Below are 18,334 nucleotides of genomic sequence, written 5' to 3'. Positions count from 1 at the left end.
AATTGTCAAGAAGGCAAAACCAACAAGATGAAATCAGTCTGGGTCCTTTGGCCTGTCCCTTTGTGCTGGCATTAACCCAACCCAGTGAGTGTAGACCAAGGCTGGGAGGTTGAGAAGAGGGCATCTGTCTTGGGTGCTTCTGGCATCCTTTTAGGTCTCTAGGAATTTCTTGGCTAAACAGTGTAGTGGTGAGCACACTGCAAAGCACAGGAACTTGACTTCAGGGGACCTTTTCAAAAGCTCCATTTTGCTTGTGTTTGAAAAACTGAAGTACAACAGAGAAAAAGTTTTTAGCTTTGTGTCATTGTGGCAAAGCAGTATGTGCCAGGTCAGATCAATGCAACTGCAGAGAGTATTTCTGTTTGTGAAAACCCAAATTATTTGAGCTTCAGGATAAAACATTTTCTGAAATGGAAATGGGGTACTTTAAAACAGAGATTCTTTTCATGGCAGTAAAAACTTCCTTAAGCTATTATCTGCACAATGTCCAGCTGCACAACTGTGCTTGCATAGGGCGTGCTAAAGTTTCTAAATCTCCTTTTATTTGTGTGTGCATGATAATGCTGTGTGGTTTCCTGGCTTGTAGCTAGACAAGCTTTTGACAATGAAGCTCGAAGATTCAAGCTGCTGAGTGATTTTTCTGTGGCATTGTGCAGGATAGCATTCTCTTGTTTTCCAAGGCATCTGGCCTCACTTTTAAAAGTTACACAACAGGGGTGAATCCCGTGTTAAAAAAACAAAGGAGCATGAGGGGAGCACCAAGAAAGAACTTTGCTAAATGGTTTTTGACTATGTGATTTTCTCTGTTGGGAAAATAAACTGATCAGTAGCAGCTAGATGTGCAGCTCCTCCATGTTTTTAAATTATGAGCAGGCAGCAATGATTAGACTTATGAATTAAAATATCAATACAGTTACTAGCTGCAAGGTTGTTTTTTTTTTTTTTTTTTTTTTTTTTTTTTTTGAAAAATACCCTGTCGCTTCTTTGTTAAACATTTTTTCTTGCTGTGATCTCTCTATATTATCATCATTTGCTTTGAGCCTTTTATTTTACAGTTCTTAGCAACAAACGGGTATCTCAAGAATCCAGAAATACATTTTATTTAAAAGCAAACTAATGACTGAAATTTCATTTTATTCTATTTTGTTCTTTTCCACCGGGGAAGGCACTGCAGTGCTGTAAAATACCGGGGAATAGAACTGGAACCTCCATCAGGGTTTTGTCGCGGCAGAAACGTGTCGGCGGCTACGAGCTCGCTCCCGGCAATCAGAAATTGCGTGAGATTCCTGGATGTTTGCTGCCAAGGAAGCAGTTCCGACAGGCGGCCGGGCGGAGCAGGATGCTCTCCAGGATATCCAGGCGGGACGGAACTCGACTCGATGGTTGTGCGCGGGCGGCGGGCCGCTCTGGGCGGGCGCGCCGCACTCTATGGTGCGATGGGAGGAGCGGCGGGGCACGGCGGGCGGCTCCGGCCCGGCGCTCCTGGAGCCTTCGGCGAGCACCATGTCGCCTCCGAAAGGTGAGGGCGGCGGCGCGGGGCTCCCGGTGGGTCCCGCGGCTCCCGGTGGGCGGCACGGCGGGAGAACGGGGACAATTCCCACCCGCTTCCCCGAGAGGAAACGCGGCCCGCCCGCAGACTCCCCCTGCCTCCCCCCTGCCGGCGGGAGTGGAACTGTCCTCCCCGCTGGGGGCTGCGGCACCGGGCGCCACCACCGCGGGAGCCAAGGGGGGGAAGGGGCTACGCGGGGTCGCGCTGGGGAGGGGCTCTGGCCGCCCGCCTTCCCGCGCTCCCGCTCTCCTCCCGCCGCCCGGGAGCTTCTCCCGGCGCTGAGGCACCGCCGCGTCCCCGCCGGGTGGGTGCCGGCTGCTCCCGGTCCGCGGGACGCCTCCGCCTTTAGGACCCGTCACAGTGGCGTCCCCCCGCCGCCAGTTCCCCTCTGGAGCGTCTGACAGGGGATCTATCCCGGGGCTTATCCCGGGCACAGGCGGTCAGTGCACAGGGACATCCCCTGTGGGCGCCGCAGGTGTCCCTGGAAACGCCGCTGCACCCTGGTGCATAGCAGAGTGTGCTTAGGTTGGACATCAGGAGGAACTTCTTCACGGAAGGGATGACCAGGTGCTGGAATGGAGTGCCCGGGAGGTGGTGGGGTCACCATCCCTGGAGGGGTTTAAGGAAGGACTGGATGTGGCACTCAGTGGCCAGAGGCAATTCCTGGTCTGGGTGACTTGGCGGTGGTCGGTCACAGGGCAGACTCGGTGACACCAGCGACCCGATTGATTCCTGATTGTCAGAGATTCTGTGCACAGCCAGGGCAGAGCCCGCACGGTGCCGGGGCCACGACCTCGGGCAGGCCAGGAGGGCTGAAATCCCCCAGGGAGGGGCTGCCTGCCCCTCTGCCAGCTCCCCATGGAGGGCCTGCCCAGGGCTCCCGGCAGCGGCCTGGGGGGCTGGAAGGGGCAGGAGGCTCCCAGCGGTGTGTGCCAGCCCCCGGATAACCGGGATAACCTGGATAACCCGGATAACCCGGCGGGCAGGGCTGTGCTCCCCTGCCAGGAGCCCCGGAGGAGATGGGCCATGGAGATGTGTGGGAGGCCCGCACTTGTATCCTGAGGCTTTTGGTCTCTCTGGTCTCTTTTGCCAGAAATCATTTCATCCAGGTGAGATTTATTGGGAAAAAAACAAAAGCTTCTTCCAGCTCTTCTTTTCTTTAGGTGGGTGTAGGTTGAGATTTATCAGCAGAAGTTTTGGGTGCCCCAGCTGTGGTTGTTTCTGCTCCCCTCGCTGCACTGGTACTGATGCAGACATGTGAGCCAGGCTGAAGAAATGGCCAGGCTGAAAATAATTACAAATACATTTTTGCATGATGCTCAAACTATCTAGATACTAGATTCTGTATGTCTTGATGCATTTGGTTTACTCAAGTTTCTGAACCACTGCCAAACTGGGGCACTTTTTTTTTCTTTTTAAGAATAGTTAATAGAGGCAAGGATTAAGTTTAGCTTTAGTTTGGTGGTGCATAGACTTAAAATCTTCATGTGTCAAATCACAGCATTAATATAATTTCTGTCAGCACTGAAACATCATTAGAAGATACGTTTTTGTAAAACCATATGGGGTTAATTATATTTTCTGGTTGTTATGCCCTTGGATTCCCTCCCTACAATCCAAATTTAATTTAAAAATGGATTACAGCTTGTAAGTCTCTTCTAAGCATTGTTAGTCCAAAAAGTAATTGGCTCTACCTTTTAAAAGTGGTTACTGACGTGGGTAAGATTTTTATCTGTAAGGAAGGAGCTAATTTAAATGATTGCAGTGGCAGGAGGTATTAACTGTACCTTGCGGAAATGTTATGCAATTGAAGACATCTCTGGCTTGAAAGAAACATGAACCAAAGCATTGGTCGCACAGGATTCAGCAACTCATTCCTTTATTAAATGAGCAAAGTTATTATGAAACTACTTATCCTGTGTCTTGTTACCTAATCAGCAGGGGAACACAAACTTGCACCAATTGAAACACGTTTCTTTGGGATATTTAGAACACGACAGTGGCCCCAAAGGTGCTGCTGAATGACCATTATCCACCAGAGAGATGCCAAACATAACAATCTACCAGTTTGGAAAAGGATTTTGTAGAAGCCACACATTTGCTGATGTCTTGTGTTGGGCCTTGCCTTTGTGCAGAGAAATCCAAATCCCCTTTGGAGTAGTGTGCTGTTCTCTTTGCTGGTTCAGACGCAGGCTTAGCCATTCCCTGACCTGGGAATGCATTGGAGTGGCCTGATGGAACTCTCAGGCCTTAGAGGAATGTGGATGGATGAAAAACTGCCTTGTGCTTGGGCAGGCTAACTCTTAAATTTTGCAGGATAGTAGTTGGTCCAGATCAAAACTGTTGCAAGTATTGCTACTGTTGTAGGAGTATAGCAGTGGAGAAGACAGACTGGATAACACAAATGGTACGCAGTCCTTGTGTGGTTTTAATTTACTGGAAGAGCCTTAACCTTTGACCTTTCTACAGGGAATTTTTCAAGAAAGCCCTTTGTGTTAAGTCCCAACACCATTCAGAGCAAAATCTTCTTTTACTAACTTAGGTGAAAAATAAGGCTGATGAAAATGCTGCCTTATTTATTAAGATTTGCTGGATTTCTTTGCTGATACTGAACTTTTCCTCTCCTTTTGCTTTTGCTAGTTTGCCGATGTTCTTTGTGTCAGAGTTCAGTATATTACATGAAGAGGATCAGCTGCCATTTCAGAGGAAGCACCTACAGTCAGCTAAAGAGCAGGAAAACACAGAAAGACTTTTTGATTGTTATTAGATAAATATTAATGTATGATTAGTTTTTTCTAGAATGGAGGATCATTAGGAGGGCAAGAGAGCATCTTATTTTCAAACACTTGGAGTTCCTGTACAAGCTTCTTTGAGAAGGCTGTAAAATTTAACCGGAACTTTTTTATGGGAAGTGTTGTCCTAACGCTGTCACTATTGTCTGCTGACACAGTGGTGTTTGACACATCCCTCCAGCTGGAGAACACACTGTTTCAGTTCTTACATTAAAATGGGGGTCACGCTGAGTCCTCTCCTCTGTTTTGTTTCAGAAAATGTCAGCTTGCTGTTCAAGCTGTACTGCCTCACGGTGATGACCCTGGTGGCTGCCACGTACACGGTGGCACTGCGGTACACTAGGACGGCGCAGACGGAGCTCTACTTCTCCACGACGGCCGTGTGTGTCACCGAAGTCATCAAGCTGTTCCTGAGCGCGGGCATCCTGGCTAAGTAAGTGTGGGAGCACTGATCAGTGTTTTGAAAACCAGTCCTTGCTTCTAACCTCAGACTCTTGGGTACTGACGTGCAGGTATGTTTGAGAATGTGGCTGGGTAAGTCGTGCTGCGGAAGGGTAATTTTAGAGTGGGTTAGAGCTTGTGAGTCCTCATCAACTGAAACTGCTTGGTATACAGCATGATATTCAGGTGTGTCCTTTCTACATATTTTCTGGTTTTTTATGCTTTGGAATCAGTTCAGAATGTCAGTATGGATTATCCACGATGTTTTGAGTTTTTAAAATGTTGGTGTAGATGAAACTTGGACTTTCATCATCGGCTGTGAGCCATCATCTGCTGAGTTACATAAGATTCTTATGTTCCTACTAATAAATTTTTCCAAACAATGTTACAGACAGACATTTTGCCGTCTCTGATCATCTGTAAACTGATGCTGAAAGACTGTGACCAAAAAATATTACTTTCTATAATCTCATACTGCTGCTAAGAACTAGAACTTTAGTACATGCATGAGCATCTCAAGCAGGGAGGCTATCAGTCTGCTGCCTTTTCTCTCAGCTTCCCTGTACTACATCCTTCCTAGGAAGAACCTTTATATTCTGAACTTTTCCAAGGCCCAGTTCTTGCTGCTGTGGTAGAATTTGTTCTTTTAGGGTCTCTGTCTGTTTGTGGCTTGTTGTTACATGCTGGAGGATCATGGAGACACATGATGTACTTTAGATTTTCATCAGCTCTTAACATACAAATGGCATTTTACTTGCTTTAGAAGTGAGACAATATTTGAATTTGGTAAGGCCACTCTGACAAACTGCCTTTTTTTTAACCTTTCATTAAATGGAATATGTTAGAGAAGGCAGGTGTGACCAGTGGGGAATTTCTATTTTTCTTTTCATGCACCCTGAGGTTCTCACTGTGTCAGCACAAAATGCTGGCAGAAATGACTCTGCTGACACATGGTTCACACTGGTGTGACCAATGAGGATCCCACTGGCTCTCTGGAGACTGTTGCAGCCCACACTTCCCTGTACTGAGGGACCTCTGGGTAGCCTCACCTCTGTGTGTAATTTGTCAAATCTTGTGCACCTGGGACCCAAGCTCTTTATAGTACACCTAGTTCAGCAGGGTGAGCAATCCCTTTTGTTAAGGGTCTGTAATATTGTGTTCACTCAGAAAGAAGTCTTAGCATGTTGATGTTTTTAGAACAGCCCTGCACAGCAAAAAGCCTGTGTGGCCCATTATCTTCCCTTTGTCAGTAAAGGATGTGTAGAATGGAATTGTAGCCAAGGGGACAAGCATGGGCTGAGCTTTCCTTAGCTGGTGGCAGAAACTTATGGATCCTGTTGTCTTGTGTTGACAGGTATGATGAATAATCTTTTCTCCTTTGTTTTGCTTTTCATATCTCTACAGATCTGTGTTTTCATCACTAATTTATTTTCTAAGCAAGGAGTCCTAGTTTAATTTTGCTGGGATCATCATAGTACCCATCCTTAGAGCATTTCCAGTATTGTTACATCCCTTTTGAAACAGGAGCTGCATGCTGTATTCAGGATGTGGACATGCCATGGCATTAGGCAGAGGGGTGAAGGTGCTTTCTCTCTTGGCCTCAGTTCCTTTTCTAAGGATTCTGCTCATTTCTCTGAAGCTGATGCCACCCGAGACCTACTTGCATCTTTTTTGGCAGGTGCCCATAACTAGATGAGAGAGGGTTGCTATATATAGAGGTTGTAATTTCCTATGGTTCTTTCTCATTTATTGACACCTGAGCCTTATTTAGCAATTAAAATGGGAAGAATCAGGTTCACTGAGCTGTCTGGAGGTTATAATGTCTATTCTGATCTGGTTAGCTGGTGGGTTTTTTCCTGTCCATAGCTGAGGGAGAGATGGGCACCAGCAGACACCATTCATCAGGCCATGCTCACCTCTCCTTGGTAGCATGTCTGGCATGCTGGTGGGTCCAAAAATTACCAGCTTTCTAGTAACCTCCCCTTTCAGATCAGTTATGAATATGCTGAACAGCATCAATTCCAGCATAGCTTCTTTCTGTTTCTCCTTTACAGCTTCCTTCAGTTTTAGGTCCTAAGCAGTTTGTCTCACCCAAGGCAAGATGCCTTTGTAGTTCAGCAATCAGTCAGAAGATAGAGTACCATCTGTTTTTACTGTACAGCAGGATACATTTGTGTAGCTACCTTTTCTTTTTGAAAGAGACAGTGTTGGTAACTGCAGTATACAGGACACTAGAGTACAACTCTCCCACTGTTCCAGCTGCCAAATTTGTTTTCTTACACATTATTACATGATGTCTTCACTGTTTACTCTTAAGGCATCTCCTGGAGGGCATATTGAATGGATGAATGCCAAAGAATTGTCTTTCAAAAGAGAAGCTTTTGATAGTTTAGCTGTGCTAATTGTTAACTCAAGTGTACTCTTCATTTCTCATGCTTATTTGAAGTTCTGTTCACCATCTGGTAATGGCATTTGCTGCATTCTTAGCTGGTACATAACTACTTAGCAGTGGATGAAGAAAAGCAGAGCTGTTTTGCAAACTCTAGTTTTAACTTCAGCTTTTCCAACAAATGTGTTTTTCTGTGCTTAACTGATAGTTACTAGTATCTCTCACCTCTTCATACCTAGGAATTTGCTTTGTCAATGGAGTAATGAATTTATGAAAGGGGAAATGGCTTTAAAGTGAAAGAAAATAGATTTAGGTTAGATATTAGGAAAAAATTCTTTGGTGTGAGGGTGGAAATCTCTGGAACAGGCTGCCCAGAGAGGTGGTGGGTGCCCCATCCCTGGAAGTGTTCAGGACCAGGCTGGATGAGGCTTGGAGCAAACTGGTCTAGTGGAAGGTGTCCCTGCCCATGGCAGGGTGGTTGGAACAAAATGGTCTTAGGCTCTCTTCCAACCTGAAACATTCTACAGAGAAAATTGATTATGTTTTAAAATTCAAACCTAGGTCAACATCAAGAAAGCTGAATTCAAGCTACATAATCTTTTATTTTTCTAATTTGATCTTGCAGTGTACTTACTTGGGCACCTAATTTTGCATTATCAGCTGTATATGGAGGTTTGTTTTAAGTTATTTTTTGGCCATGTACTGAATTCAACTTACAGTTAGAGATTCTTGGTAAGTGCATGCTTCAGAAAGCACATCCACTGCACAGATGAACTATTAGATGGTTCATCTTCTGGTTCTCAACAACTAAAGGGATGATGGTGGTTATTAGACGTGTGTTGCTCTTTATTGCTGAAATTTGGTTCTAGAAGTCAAAGTAGACAGAAGCTACTATTGCTGCTATGACTTTAAAAATATGATCAGCAAATCCACTGAGCGTGGTCTGGAACAGGAGCAGATATAGTTTAAATATTATTTTCTTGTTTGACAGCTCACCTTAGTATCAATGAATAGAAGAAGTTATTGCTGTGTGGCATTTTTTTTTTACTCCTTATTTTCATACAGTAGAACTGTGTCTGTGCTAAATACATTTTATTTTCAGTTAGACACTTGAGGTAGAAGCACTTAAATCCAGCTGTAATTGGGTATTACTCAATTTTCATGTACATCCTATCTCCCTATCTCCTGTCCTACACAACATAATAAATACCTTCAGAAATGGAACAAGCAAAAAAAAATAAAAATTGCCCATAATATCCATGACTCCTGACATTTTATACAGTTCTGGATCTAGTGCAATTAACCATGGTGAGGTGTAACATGAACTCTTTTCTTGTATTGCAAACTTCACTTTAAGTGCTACTTGTCCACAGATTTTCTTGTCATGATTGTTTCCTGTGGCCAGACATGTCTGGTTTTTTGTGTGCTTTCTGTTAATGAAAAATACAAAAAGAATCCCTTGCAGCTGCCTTTATAGAGACTGCTCTCCCTACAGGTTAAAAAAAACAAAACAAGAAAAGGAAGTATATGCTTGCTGTGAGCAGGGAGGAAGGCAAGGACGGAGAGAAATTTGGATGGAAGGATCACAAGAGGGTAAAGTCTCTGATCTTTGGAGAGGAGAACAGCTGGAGTACAGAGTCAGGGGTTGATCAGGAAAGGAAAATATGCTGAAATAATATGACTAAAGCTATTTATTCATGCAAGTGGGCAATAGAACCACAAGGAGAGTTAAATTTAAGAGTAGTACAGTTTGCAAGTTGCAAGGTCTGTGGGAGGGGGCAGAATGATTTTGGATGTTGGTATTTGTCAGTGCTAATCAAGAGAAGATTGGAAAGAGGAGCTGTGGGAGAACTGGGAAGAGGACTGGAGCAGCAGCAACAAGTAACCAGCAAATGTCAAATTAATGTACAAGTGATAAGGGAGAACCAGAGGGCAGCTGTGAAAAGCTGAATAGCAAACTGCAAAAAGCAGCCAACAGCAACATGTTCTTCTCCATTGCCTGTTCTGTCACACACTGCAATAACTTGAAGGAGAGGTGTTAAATGCAAAGGCAGGGACAGGTGACAGGGAGCCCCCACACACCCACCAGACCTCTTCATGTGTGTGCTAGTGCTGGTCCAGCATCTCCCCCTGCACAAGTGAGACTGGGGGCCCATGGCTGACTGAGGAATGAGAGGTTTTTCTAGGTGAGTAGTGTGCAAAGATACTATCCTTTTTTGACTGTACTGTGAGGCCCAGTTTAAAGGGGATCTGGAAAATCATGGGCATTCGACATCACACACAAACGTTAATACCCAGTAAAAAAGGGGAGACGTGAACAACAGCCTTCTGTTCCACTGCCTGTATTGACACACTGCTACACGTTAATGCATCTGACTTCCTGATTCCAGAATGTCTCTCTCGCCTTCAGGCCTTTCTACTTGTTGAAAACTTCACTTGTTTTTTTGCCAGTTAACCTTTTTTTCTTTTATGAGCAGAAAGTACAACTGATTGTGGAGGACAAATTTTTGGCCCTCCCAAGGGATTAATTGATTTGATTTCTGTTTTAAAATACCAGTTTAGAAATGCCCTCTGTTATGCTAATATTTTATTTTGCAGAGAAACTGGAAGTCTGACAAGGTTAATAACATCTTTAAAAGAAAATGTATTTGGAAGTCCTAAAGAATTGCTAAAATTAAGTGTTCCATCTGTGGTGTATGCTGTCCAAAACAACATGGCATTCCTGGCTCTTAGCAACTTGGATGCTGCAGTCTACCAGGTAATACAGGTTTTTGTCAGTAACAGATCTGGAAATATATTTCTCTTTCCTGGTTCATGAGGCAAACGTGTCAGGTATCTGCCTGGCACACAGCCCTCTCTTCAGCCTCCGTGCTAAAAGTGAAACTGCTTTGTTCTATTCAGAGCATACACTCTGCTGCAGAGCTCTGGCTTTCTGAGCTAACCCACTCACTGCTAGAGTCACTTCAAATTCACTTTGTTGGAGTTGATGATTGCTCTGTAGGAAATCAATGAATATAAAAATCTGTCATTCTGTAGTTGAATTTTCTATTTTATTTTCTTGTTTTGGAGGAGTTTATAAAAGCTTGTCCTCTACGCTACATTCCCATCTTTTTTAGGTGACGTACCAGTTGAAGATCCCTTGTACAGCTTTATGTACAGTCCTGATGCTGAACCGTACCCTTAGTAAGCTGCAGTGGTTCTCTGTCTTCATGCTGTGTGGTGGCGTTACCCTTGTTCAGTGGGAGCCCGCTCAGGCTACCAAAGTACAGGTAGGAGTTAATATTTTGCTTCTTGAGATAAAGAATAAACAACCCTTGCTCATTGGCTTTCACCTTTGTTGTGTACCAGTTCAGGCAAGCTTGTGTTATTGGTCTGGTCTCACCTGTTGTAAATGCAACTGATTGTTACAATTAGTAAAAATTACCCCAGGCATCCTAATCAGTCTAATGCACCATCCTAGGAGTGTCTGAGTAATAGTTTCCAGCAGTTGGCCTTGGTAACATTGTAGTTGTTGGAACAGAGAATTTGGAATCAAAGCTCTGGGAGAATTAGGAGTGAAACTCCAGCGCAATGTGCCTATGTCAGTTAAACACACTCTTCAGAGGCCCTGACCTACTACCACTGTAGGGAGAAACAAGTGTCTTCTGTTTCATAGGTCACAGCTGCTGCTCAGCTGCATTAGTGGGAAAGGTAGGTCATGCCTCTGGGAGTAGTGGCCACAGCCAGGTGGACAGTGCTCTGAGCACTGTGAGAGTACCCACAGAAGGTGGAACACCACACAGCTACACTGAGCTGGTCTGAGGGACAGCCCTAGATCAGCAAGTGTGCATGGTACTGCAGTAAAATGCTAATAACTTTGCTCTACTTAATGAAGTAGCTCTGTGCCCTGGTTTTGGCTGGGATAGAATTACATTTCTTCCTAGTAGCTGTTTCAGTGCTGTGTTTTTGGATTTAGTATGAGAGCACTGTTGGTAACACTGGTGTTTTAGTTGTGGCTTAGTAGTGCTTAACCATGAGTCCAGGTCTTTTCTCTTGCTCTGCCAGTGAGGAGGGGCACAAGAAACCAGGAGAGAGCATGGCCAGGACACCTGACCTGAACTGGCCAAAGGGATATTCTATAACACAGAATGTTACACCCATTACGGAAAATCGGGGAATTTGGCCAGGAGGGGCTGATTGCTACTGCAGGATGGGCTGGGCATCTGTCAGCAGGTGGTGATCAATTGTCTTGTACATCACTTAGTTTTCTTGAGTTTTATATCTCTCCATCCATTTGTTAATACTAGAATTATTAGTATTTTTTATTTTGATTTAGTTATTAAACTATGCTTATATCAACCCACAAAGTTTACCTTTTGTTTTCAATTCTTCTCCCTACTGTGGGGCTTGGGGGGAATGAGTGGGGAGCTGGGTGGTGCTTCTTCGCTGGCTGAAGTTAAACCACAGCACTCTGGAATTGATTATTGTGAATGACTGAAGTGTTGTGTCCTTGTTAAGATAATGGTTGATGTTGCAGGTGGAGCAGAACCCATGGCTAGGGTTTGGAGCAATTGCTGTGGCAGTGTTGTGTTCAGGATTTGCAGGTACAGTATTATTCTGTACATGGGCTGTATCTAAAGCACTGGAGAACTCACAGTGTTTAAAATTGAACATTCTACATTTGTTAACTGTCTTCCTCTAATAGTTTATTCCCTCTGCCCATAATTATCTTCTACTTTTGGTAATTATGGCAGATTCATAACATGATTACTCCCATTGTCAAGCAAATGATAGGAGCATGTACCATTGGTTTTACATGATGCATCATAGAGGGCTGGTTTGCAAGTGGAAGTGTCTTTCAAATGCTGTGAACAAGACTGTAGGGAGCAACATAATGACTCACTCTGTACATTTAATTAATGTACATCGATTTTATAAAGTTTACTTTGCAGTGAATAGCTCCCCTTTGGTGATCACATGAAATACTAACATTGTTTTTACAAGGGGAACTGAGTTCCTTGCTCAGTTCTTGTACCAGCTCAGCTCTGAAGTACACATTTCCATAGTTCTGTAGGTGGAAAATCTAACTGGGATGTAGAGGGAGCATGAGGAAGGCAGAGCTGTAGAATAGTAGCAGGAAGCCTGGATGTACTCAGTGAAGGATTTTTAGTTTTGTTTATTTTTGCTTTTTTTCTACAACCAGTGTCTCTTCTCAGCATAGTTTTTTCTCTGGCTTCTGGAGCAGGACACCAAAACTTTAGGACAAGTGAGCTGGTGCTCAGAAATAAAAAAATGCAAATGACTTGTTATCTTGAAATTTGGCTCACAGGGGCATATTCCCCTGACTATAAATTGGATTTTTCCCCCCTCCTCTGTAAAAAACCAAGGTACTATCACCCACCTCTAGTACTGTAAAGTCTTGCAAGAATAATCTTGTGCTGTGCATAGATGCTCATTACTCATGGAAAAACATTCTGGTGGGTAGAGGAGGAAAGGAGGAGAGTGTCATTCTTATTTGTTGTCATTTCAGTGAAATGGGCACTTTGAAGCAGAAATACTAAATAAAACTCTGTAGAGCTCAGTCAGCTTTTCCTGGAAGGTTATGAATTTCCTCATTTAAATAGATGCTCCCAAGCTGCAAGACAAAATACAGCCTTCAGAGTCTCCTAAAACTCCTGCTTTTCCCAATAATGTGGGTCAACAGCTGTGCCTCCAAAGATCTGCAAAATCTGAGCACTGGCAGGCTGATGCAGGCAGCTTGAGACACTTAGGGCTTTCTTCTCCTGCAAAAGGATTGCAGCTTGGGTTTCCTTGCTGACAGCTGAAGCTCTGGAGCAGCTGGGAGGGACCATGTTTCATCCACAGAGCTTCTTGTGCCCTCGGGGCTTTACATGTTGAAAACATAAATTCTATTCAAATTCCCTTCCTGTTCGTCCTTCCCACGCTCACATGAAGCAGTTATTTTGCCATTAGACCTCCAGTTTCTGGACTGACAATGTCTTACAGTGTGTTTTATTAGTCCACCAAAATGAAAAAAAAGTTATGTGGTTTTGTCACTTAGAGATGGAAAAGAAGTTTTTTCTTCAGATTGCTGATCCTGTGATAATTCCCAAGAATTTGGGGCCCAAACAATACTTTTAAAAGCATTGAAGGGATAATTTAATGGCAGATCCTTTGTGACTTAAAACAGTTCTGAGGAGTAAGTTCTCCTAATCAGCCCCCATTCTTTCCTTCATCTTGCCTAGTGGATTTGTGAATTATATATTCACAAATCTAGAAGCATAGTTTTATTCATTTGCCCACTGTTTTCTCAGTTTATAACTTTTACAAGTATGGTTCACACTCAAGCCAAATTTCTGTTATGTTGATTACACCTCATTGTGCTCTGTGGGTCTTCTCAGAGGGCAGAAATCTCAAGGTAATTATTCTGGGTTATTTTAAAGGCTGCAGTCATTAACAATACTAGTTTGCTGTTGTTTACACTTCGAAAATTTATATTCTTATGAGATATTATATTTTCTTGGTTTTATAATTATTTGAACCCCTGAAATAAAAATCTGCCTTCTCATTTATTCACCATAAATACTCACTGTATTCTATTAAATTATAAGTTCCATTTTTCATTAATAAAAGAGTAGCAAGACCTTCCATAAAGCTAACTTGGAGATTTATTTTTTTTTGGGGGGTGGGTTGGTGTTTGCCTAAGGTTTCTAACACATGGGTCTTTGTGTCACCTTTGTTGGTTCTATATTATTTTCTTATATTGTATGAAGGATAGTGTGTGATATTAATCGCCAATAAACTTCTAGTCAATAGGGCTCTCACCAGAAACTCATGGAAGTCGCTGGTAAGAGTCCTGCAAACTGCTCTTTGTTTTGAAATGTGGAGGACATTCCAGAGCTTGGCTGATGGGTGAGCAATGGTTAAAAAGGCAGGTGGTGAGGGCCTTGCCAAATGTCTGCCTCTTAGTCTGACAAATGCCTCCCAAGTAGAATAATGAAGTAGTATTTGGGGAGTTACAGTAATGCAGAGCATAAGAATAATGCTCTTCAATGTGGTATTGAGAACTAGAGCTTTAGATTAAAATTAATTCCACTTCCTCAAAATCAGCCTGTAGTTTCAATTAGCAGAAGGCCTCGGTTTTGATTTGCTCTTGTAATCCCCTGAAGCTGTGGTTTCAGGACGAGCTGCTCTGCCAAGTGCTCTGCCGGCACAAAGCTCCTGAGGAGTTTTCAGTTTCAGTACTGAGGTAATACGGATCCTCCCTTCCTCCTCTACTCCCCAAGAAAAATAGGACTAAAATCAGTTGAAAACTAAAACCAGCATAAAATTATTTTCATGGAGGCTGTGAATTCAAAAAGGGTAGAGATAGGAAAGGTTAAAGAGAAACAGGATTGAGGGAGACAAATTCTCCTGTTGAGTCAAAGTGGATCCCCTTGCTAAACTTAGCCATGGACTTGACCAATGGTTTAGGCCTAAAGGTTTTAATGACATTTAAACTTAACAGCCTAATTGAAACAATTTAATAAGAGAGTCTATGATACAACAATAACTCCTTATAGAGAGTTACTAAGTTAGTTACAAATCTGAAGTACTTAAGAATATAAGAGAGGAATATTGCAATTCCTTTTGCTGTAGTACATTCATGCTCACAGAGATGTAAAGGAGTTTGTACAGGATGAAAAATACCCCTCGAGTTCAGTGAAGTGCTCCCATGGGATGTCTTTTCATCTTCTCAGTGGGCCAAGGGTTAAGCCTTGAGGACTGGGAATACCAACCGTGGATCCATCATTGGTGTTCAGCAGTGGTCTTCCAAGGATAGTGAACTTGAGAGTTTGCTGGCTCTAAGAGGTTGTCTGGTTTTAAAATGCAATAAACTCTGACTCATTCTTCTCACTGAATATTTTTGGTTGTTTGTTTTGCTTTGGTTTTTTTCAGGAGTTTATTTTGAAAAGGTGTTAAAGAGTTCAGATACTTCCTTGTGGGTGAGGAACATTCAGCTGTACTTATCTGGGATTGTGGTGAATTTATTTGTTGTGTACCTGTCAGATGGAGCCAAAGTTCTTGAGAAAGGGTTTTTCTATGGCTACACATACTACGTCTGGTTTGTAGTCTGTAAGTATCTTGTGCTTTTAGTCTTTTGACATTGTTTTTCTTCTTTAACTATGATACAACTGATTGCAGGAAGCTACAAATTGTCTGACACACTCTCAGCTGTGTTTTGAAGGATTTTATTTTAAAATATTATTTTCTTGGAAGTTATTCACTTATTCAATTTAAAATTGTGCTGAAACAGCAGCCTAAATAATTGACTGACAAGTAGATCATATTTAAATGAGTTATATCTTATTAACTGGATGCCAACTAGACATCCCATTCCACTGAATGATCTGTTAAATCACTAATTAGGAGCACCAAAGTAGGAGCACACTAGAAGAGTAAAATGCATAATTTCAAGAGTAATTTACTGCACCTGTGCTTATGGTAACACCTTATCTTCTTCCCAGTCCTGGCCAGCGTGGGTGGCATCTACACCTCGGTGGTTGTTAAGTACACAGATAACATCATGAAAGGCTTTTCTGCAGCGGCAGCCATTGTTCTCTCTACTGTGGCATCAGTCATCCTCTTTGGCCTTCAGATAAGTAAGTGCCTTTTTGCCTTTGATTTGATGGCTGTGCATGTTTCCTGCTCATCCAGCCTGCTGTACACAGCTCATACCAAGGCCTCGTTTATGCCCCCTCTCAGTTTGTCTGGTTTTGCATCAAGTCTTGTCCAGGACTCCTGTGCACTAATGAATCATTGGTCCCTGTTGTGGTGCACAAAGGTGCCTGATGACTTTGTGCTTTCAAAGGCATCGGTGCTTTTGTCTTTCAGAGGCATCTACAACTTCAAACAGGAAGAACCCTTCTGGTTTAAACAGCTTTATTTTCGTGCATCACTTTCTGATGCAGTTTAGTGTGTGTTACAGCTGTTTTACCTGGAACTGCTGTTGACTATTTTTTGTTGGGTTTAGTACAGCCAGTGCTGAATTAATTCCTCAGCTATTTCTTCAAGGGCTTTACACATCCCTGCTGAGTTACACCCACTACTGCATTAACTTTTACTTTCCCTGTCTGCTGTGGACACCACCATGTGAGAAAGTCAAAGAGCAGCTGAGGTTGTGACTGACTGATGTGGTGAAAGTCTTTGAGAGGAAACAGCAGATGGCTCTGGGCTGTTCTGCAACTACAAAGGATTTTCTCTGCAGTCAAGTCTGTGTCTGATACTGTGCCCAGCACTCCCGCTCAGTCCTTCACTCTTTAGTTGTGCATAGTTTCCTACCTTAATCCAAAGATGGTGTGGGAAAATGGTTGAAAAAATTAGCTTTTTGATGTAGTATTAGTGAGACAGAATGTAAAGAAAGTTTGCATAAGGAGAAAATAATCAATGTTTGGCTGCAAAAGAGCAACGTAAAGCAAGGGATGAAAAAATTTTAAAAACTTACTTAGGCAGTGTTTTCTTGACAGTTGACACAAATCAAACCTGGACTAATGAGCTTTCTGTGAAAGCCTCATTAATAGTTTCTTAATAACCCTGTCTTAAACATGGAAAGGCAATAAAAGGTGTTATCACATCCACTGGCTTTTTCCAATTTAAGTTCACTGTAATGTAAGCCTGGGACTGCAGGAGATGCTTCACTCTTGCTTTTATGACCACCACTGCCATATTCTTGCTGATGAGACTAACTGGAACCGTGTGGGGATTGTAAATACTCAAGTGATCCCAGTGACAGAGGATGAAGCTAAATGCTGTGACTTATCAACAGCTTGCTGTTTAGTCTTGTTTAGTTTTGGATAACTTCAATACTGTCATTCAGATATCATAACTTACATGGCTTGCTGAAGGTGTCCTATATAAATGTATTTATTTAAACTATTTTGTCTCCTTTCAGCTGTTACGTTCTCCCTGGGTGCCCTCCTGGTGTGTATTTCTATTTACCTCTATGGATTACCTCGACAAGACACCACAAAAATCCAGCCCTCAGAGACTAAGAGCTCGAAAGAGAGACTTGCTACTGTGTGATGTCGTCCATAAAAATGGACATATGGACAAGAGAAAAAACAGACTTTAAAAAAAAACTGCATTTTTTTTTCAAAATTAGCCTTAAGCTATACATGAAATGGTTTAAGTGGGATAGACTAAAAGCAGAAGTTAGTTCTGTTTTACATGTGGAGTTTCCAGTGGCTGACACTGAGGCTACGCGGCAGCTGATGAGCTGGCTGGGTGTTTTATGGAAGGTATTCTTCATTCACGTTGACAATGAAGAGTCTCATTTACAAGGAAAACCCAATGAAGGAACTGATCACTCAATTGTATATAATGTATATAATGGAGGGAAATCGGTTCTTTGTGTATTTGATAAACTGTCTTGCTCTTTGAGGGCAGAAATGCCTGAAGGCTTCATAAAAAAACTATTAAAAAAAAGCAACTACTGCCAGCATTTTCTCTTAAAATACTTGACAATTGCAGTTTGATTAATGACAGAAGAGTTTCTCTTTTAGGCAATAAGAGATGATGACTTAACTACAGGGAATACCCCTGCTTTGAGCATCATCTACTCAGAGTGATTAGAGGTAGCCCTTGTTTGGTTTAAAAAGTCAGACGAAAGACTCTGAAGCTGTGGCTTTCCTTTTACTCTTTAAATGCTTTTTTTAATATTGGCTGTAGGTGGTAAAGGGAGCTTCTATGCATACTACAGGGCAAGGTTTATATTTATTCCTGTACCTCTGGTTTAAGTGTGAATGAGTCAACACAAAGTTTCTAGCCAGAAGATCTCCCTGTTCTCTCTCAACCTCTCTGTGCATCCAGATGCTTGAAAAGGGTTCCTGTAATGCATGTTTCCCTTTAATTTATTAGTGCAAACTAATTTCAACCTCCTTCCTCATCTTCTCAGGCCTTCCAGATATTTCAACTCTACTGACTCGGGTGCACTTGCGCAACTTTTTGACATTGAAATGTGACCAGTTTCATACTCTTGGCTATGTTTCTTTGGACATGAATTAAGCAGCTGGGTTTTACGTGAGAGTGGGGCATGTTAAACACAGCAGTAACAAACATGCCTGAATTCTCATCCAGTGGGAGAGGAGGGGCCTCTCTGCCTTTCACCAACTGTTCCACGACACTGCTGTCTCTCTTGGGAGTTAA

The 18,334-nt window shown here is 42.7% G+C and overlaps 1 protein-coding gene across 1 annotated transcript; it reads left to right on the top strand.

The window, feature by feature from the left end:
- Positions 1–57: 57 nt before the first annotated feature.
- Positions 58–18,098, top strand: SLC35A1 (solute carrier family 35 member A1). The gene is made up of 8 exons (XM_083858537.1): positions 58–1,519; positions 4,597–4,774; positions 9,770–9,929; positions 10,288–10,440; positions 11,688–11,754; positions 15,089–15,265; positions 15,658–15,792; positions 17,082–18,098. Exons 1-8 carry the CDS (start codon positions 1,291–1,293, stop codon positions 17,210–17,212), a joined length of 1,230 nt encoding a protein of 409 aa, XP_083714663.1. The 5' UTR covers positions 58–1,290; the 3' UTR covers positions 17,213–18,098.
- Positions 18,099–18,334: the final 236 nt, after the last annotated feature.

Source organism: Zosterops lateralis (genome assembly GCF_965231275.1).
Source record: "Zosterops lateralis genome assembly, chromosome: 3".
NCBI lineage: Eukaryota > Metazoa > Chordata > Aves > Passeriformes > Zosteropidae > Zosterops > Zosterops lateralis.
This window is presented reverse-complemented; position numbering and strand designations above follow the sequence as displayed.

Coding starts and splice junctions, on each gene's coding strand:
- SLC35A1 (XM_083858537.1), top strand. CDS start 1,291: ATGTTTGCTGCCAAGGAAGCAGTTCCGACAGGCGGCCGGGCGGAGCAG. Junction 4,775..9,769: donor AGCGCGGGCATCCTGGCTAA/GTAAGTGTGGGA, acceptor TTTATTTTGCAG/AGAAACTGGAAGTCTGACAA. Junction 15,793..17,081: donor CCTCTTTGGCCTTCAGATAA/GTAAGTGCCTTT, acceptor GTCTCCTTTCAG/CTGTTACGTTCTCCCTGGGT.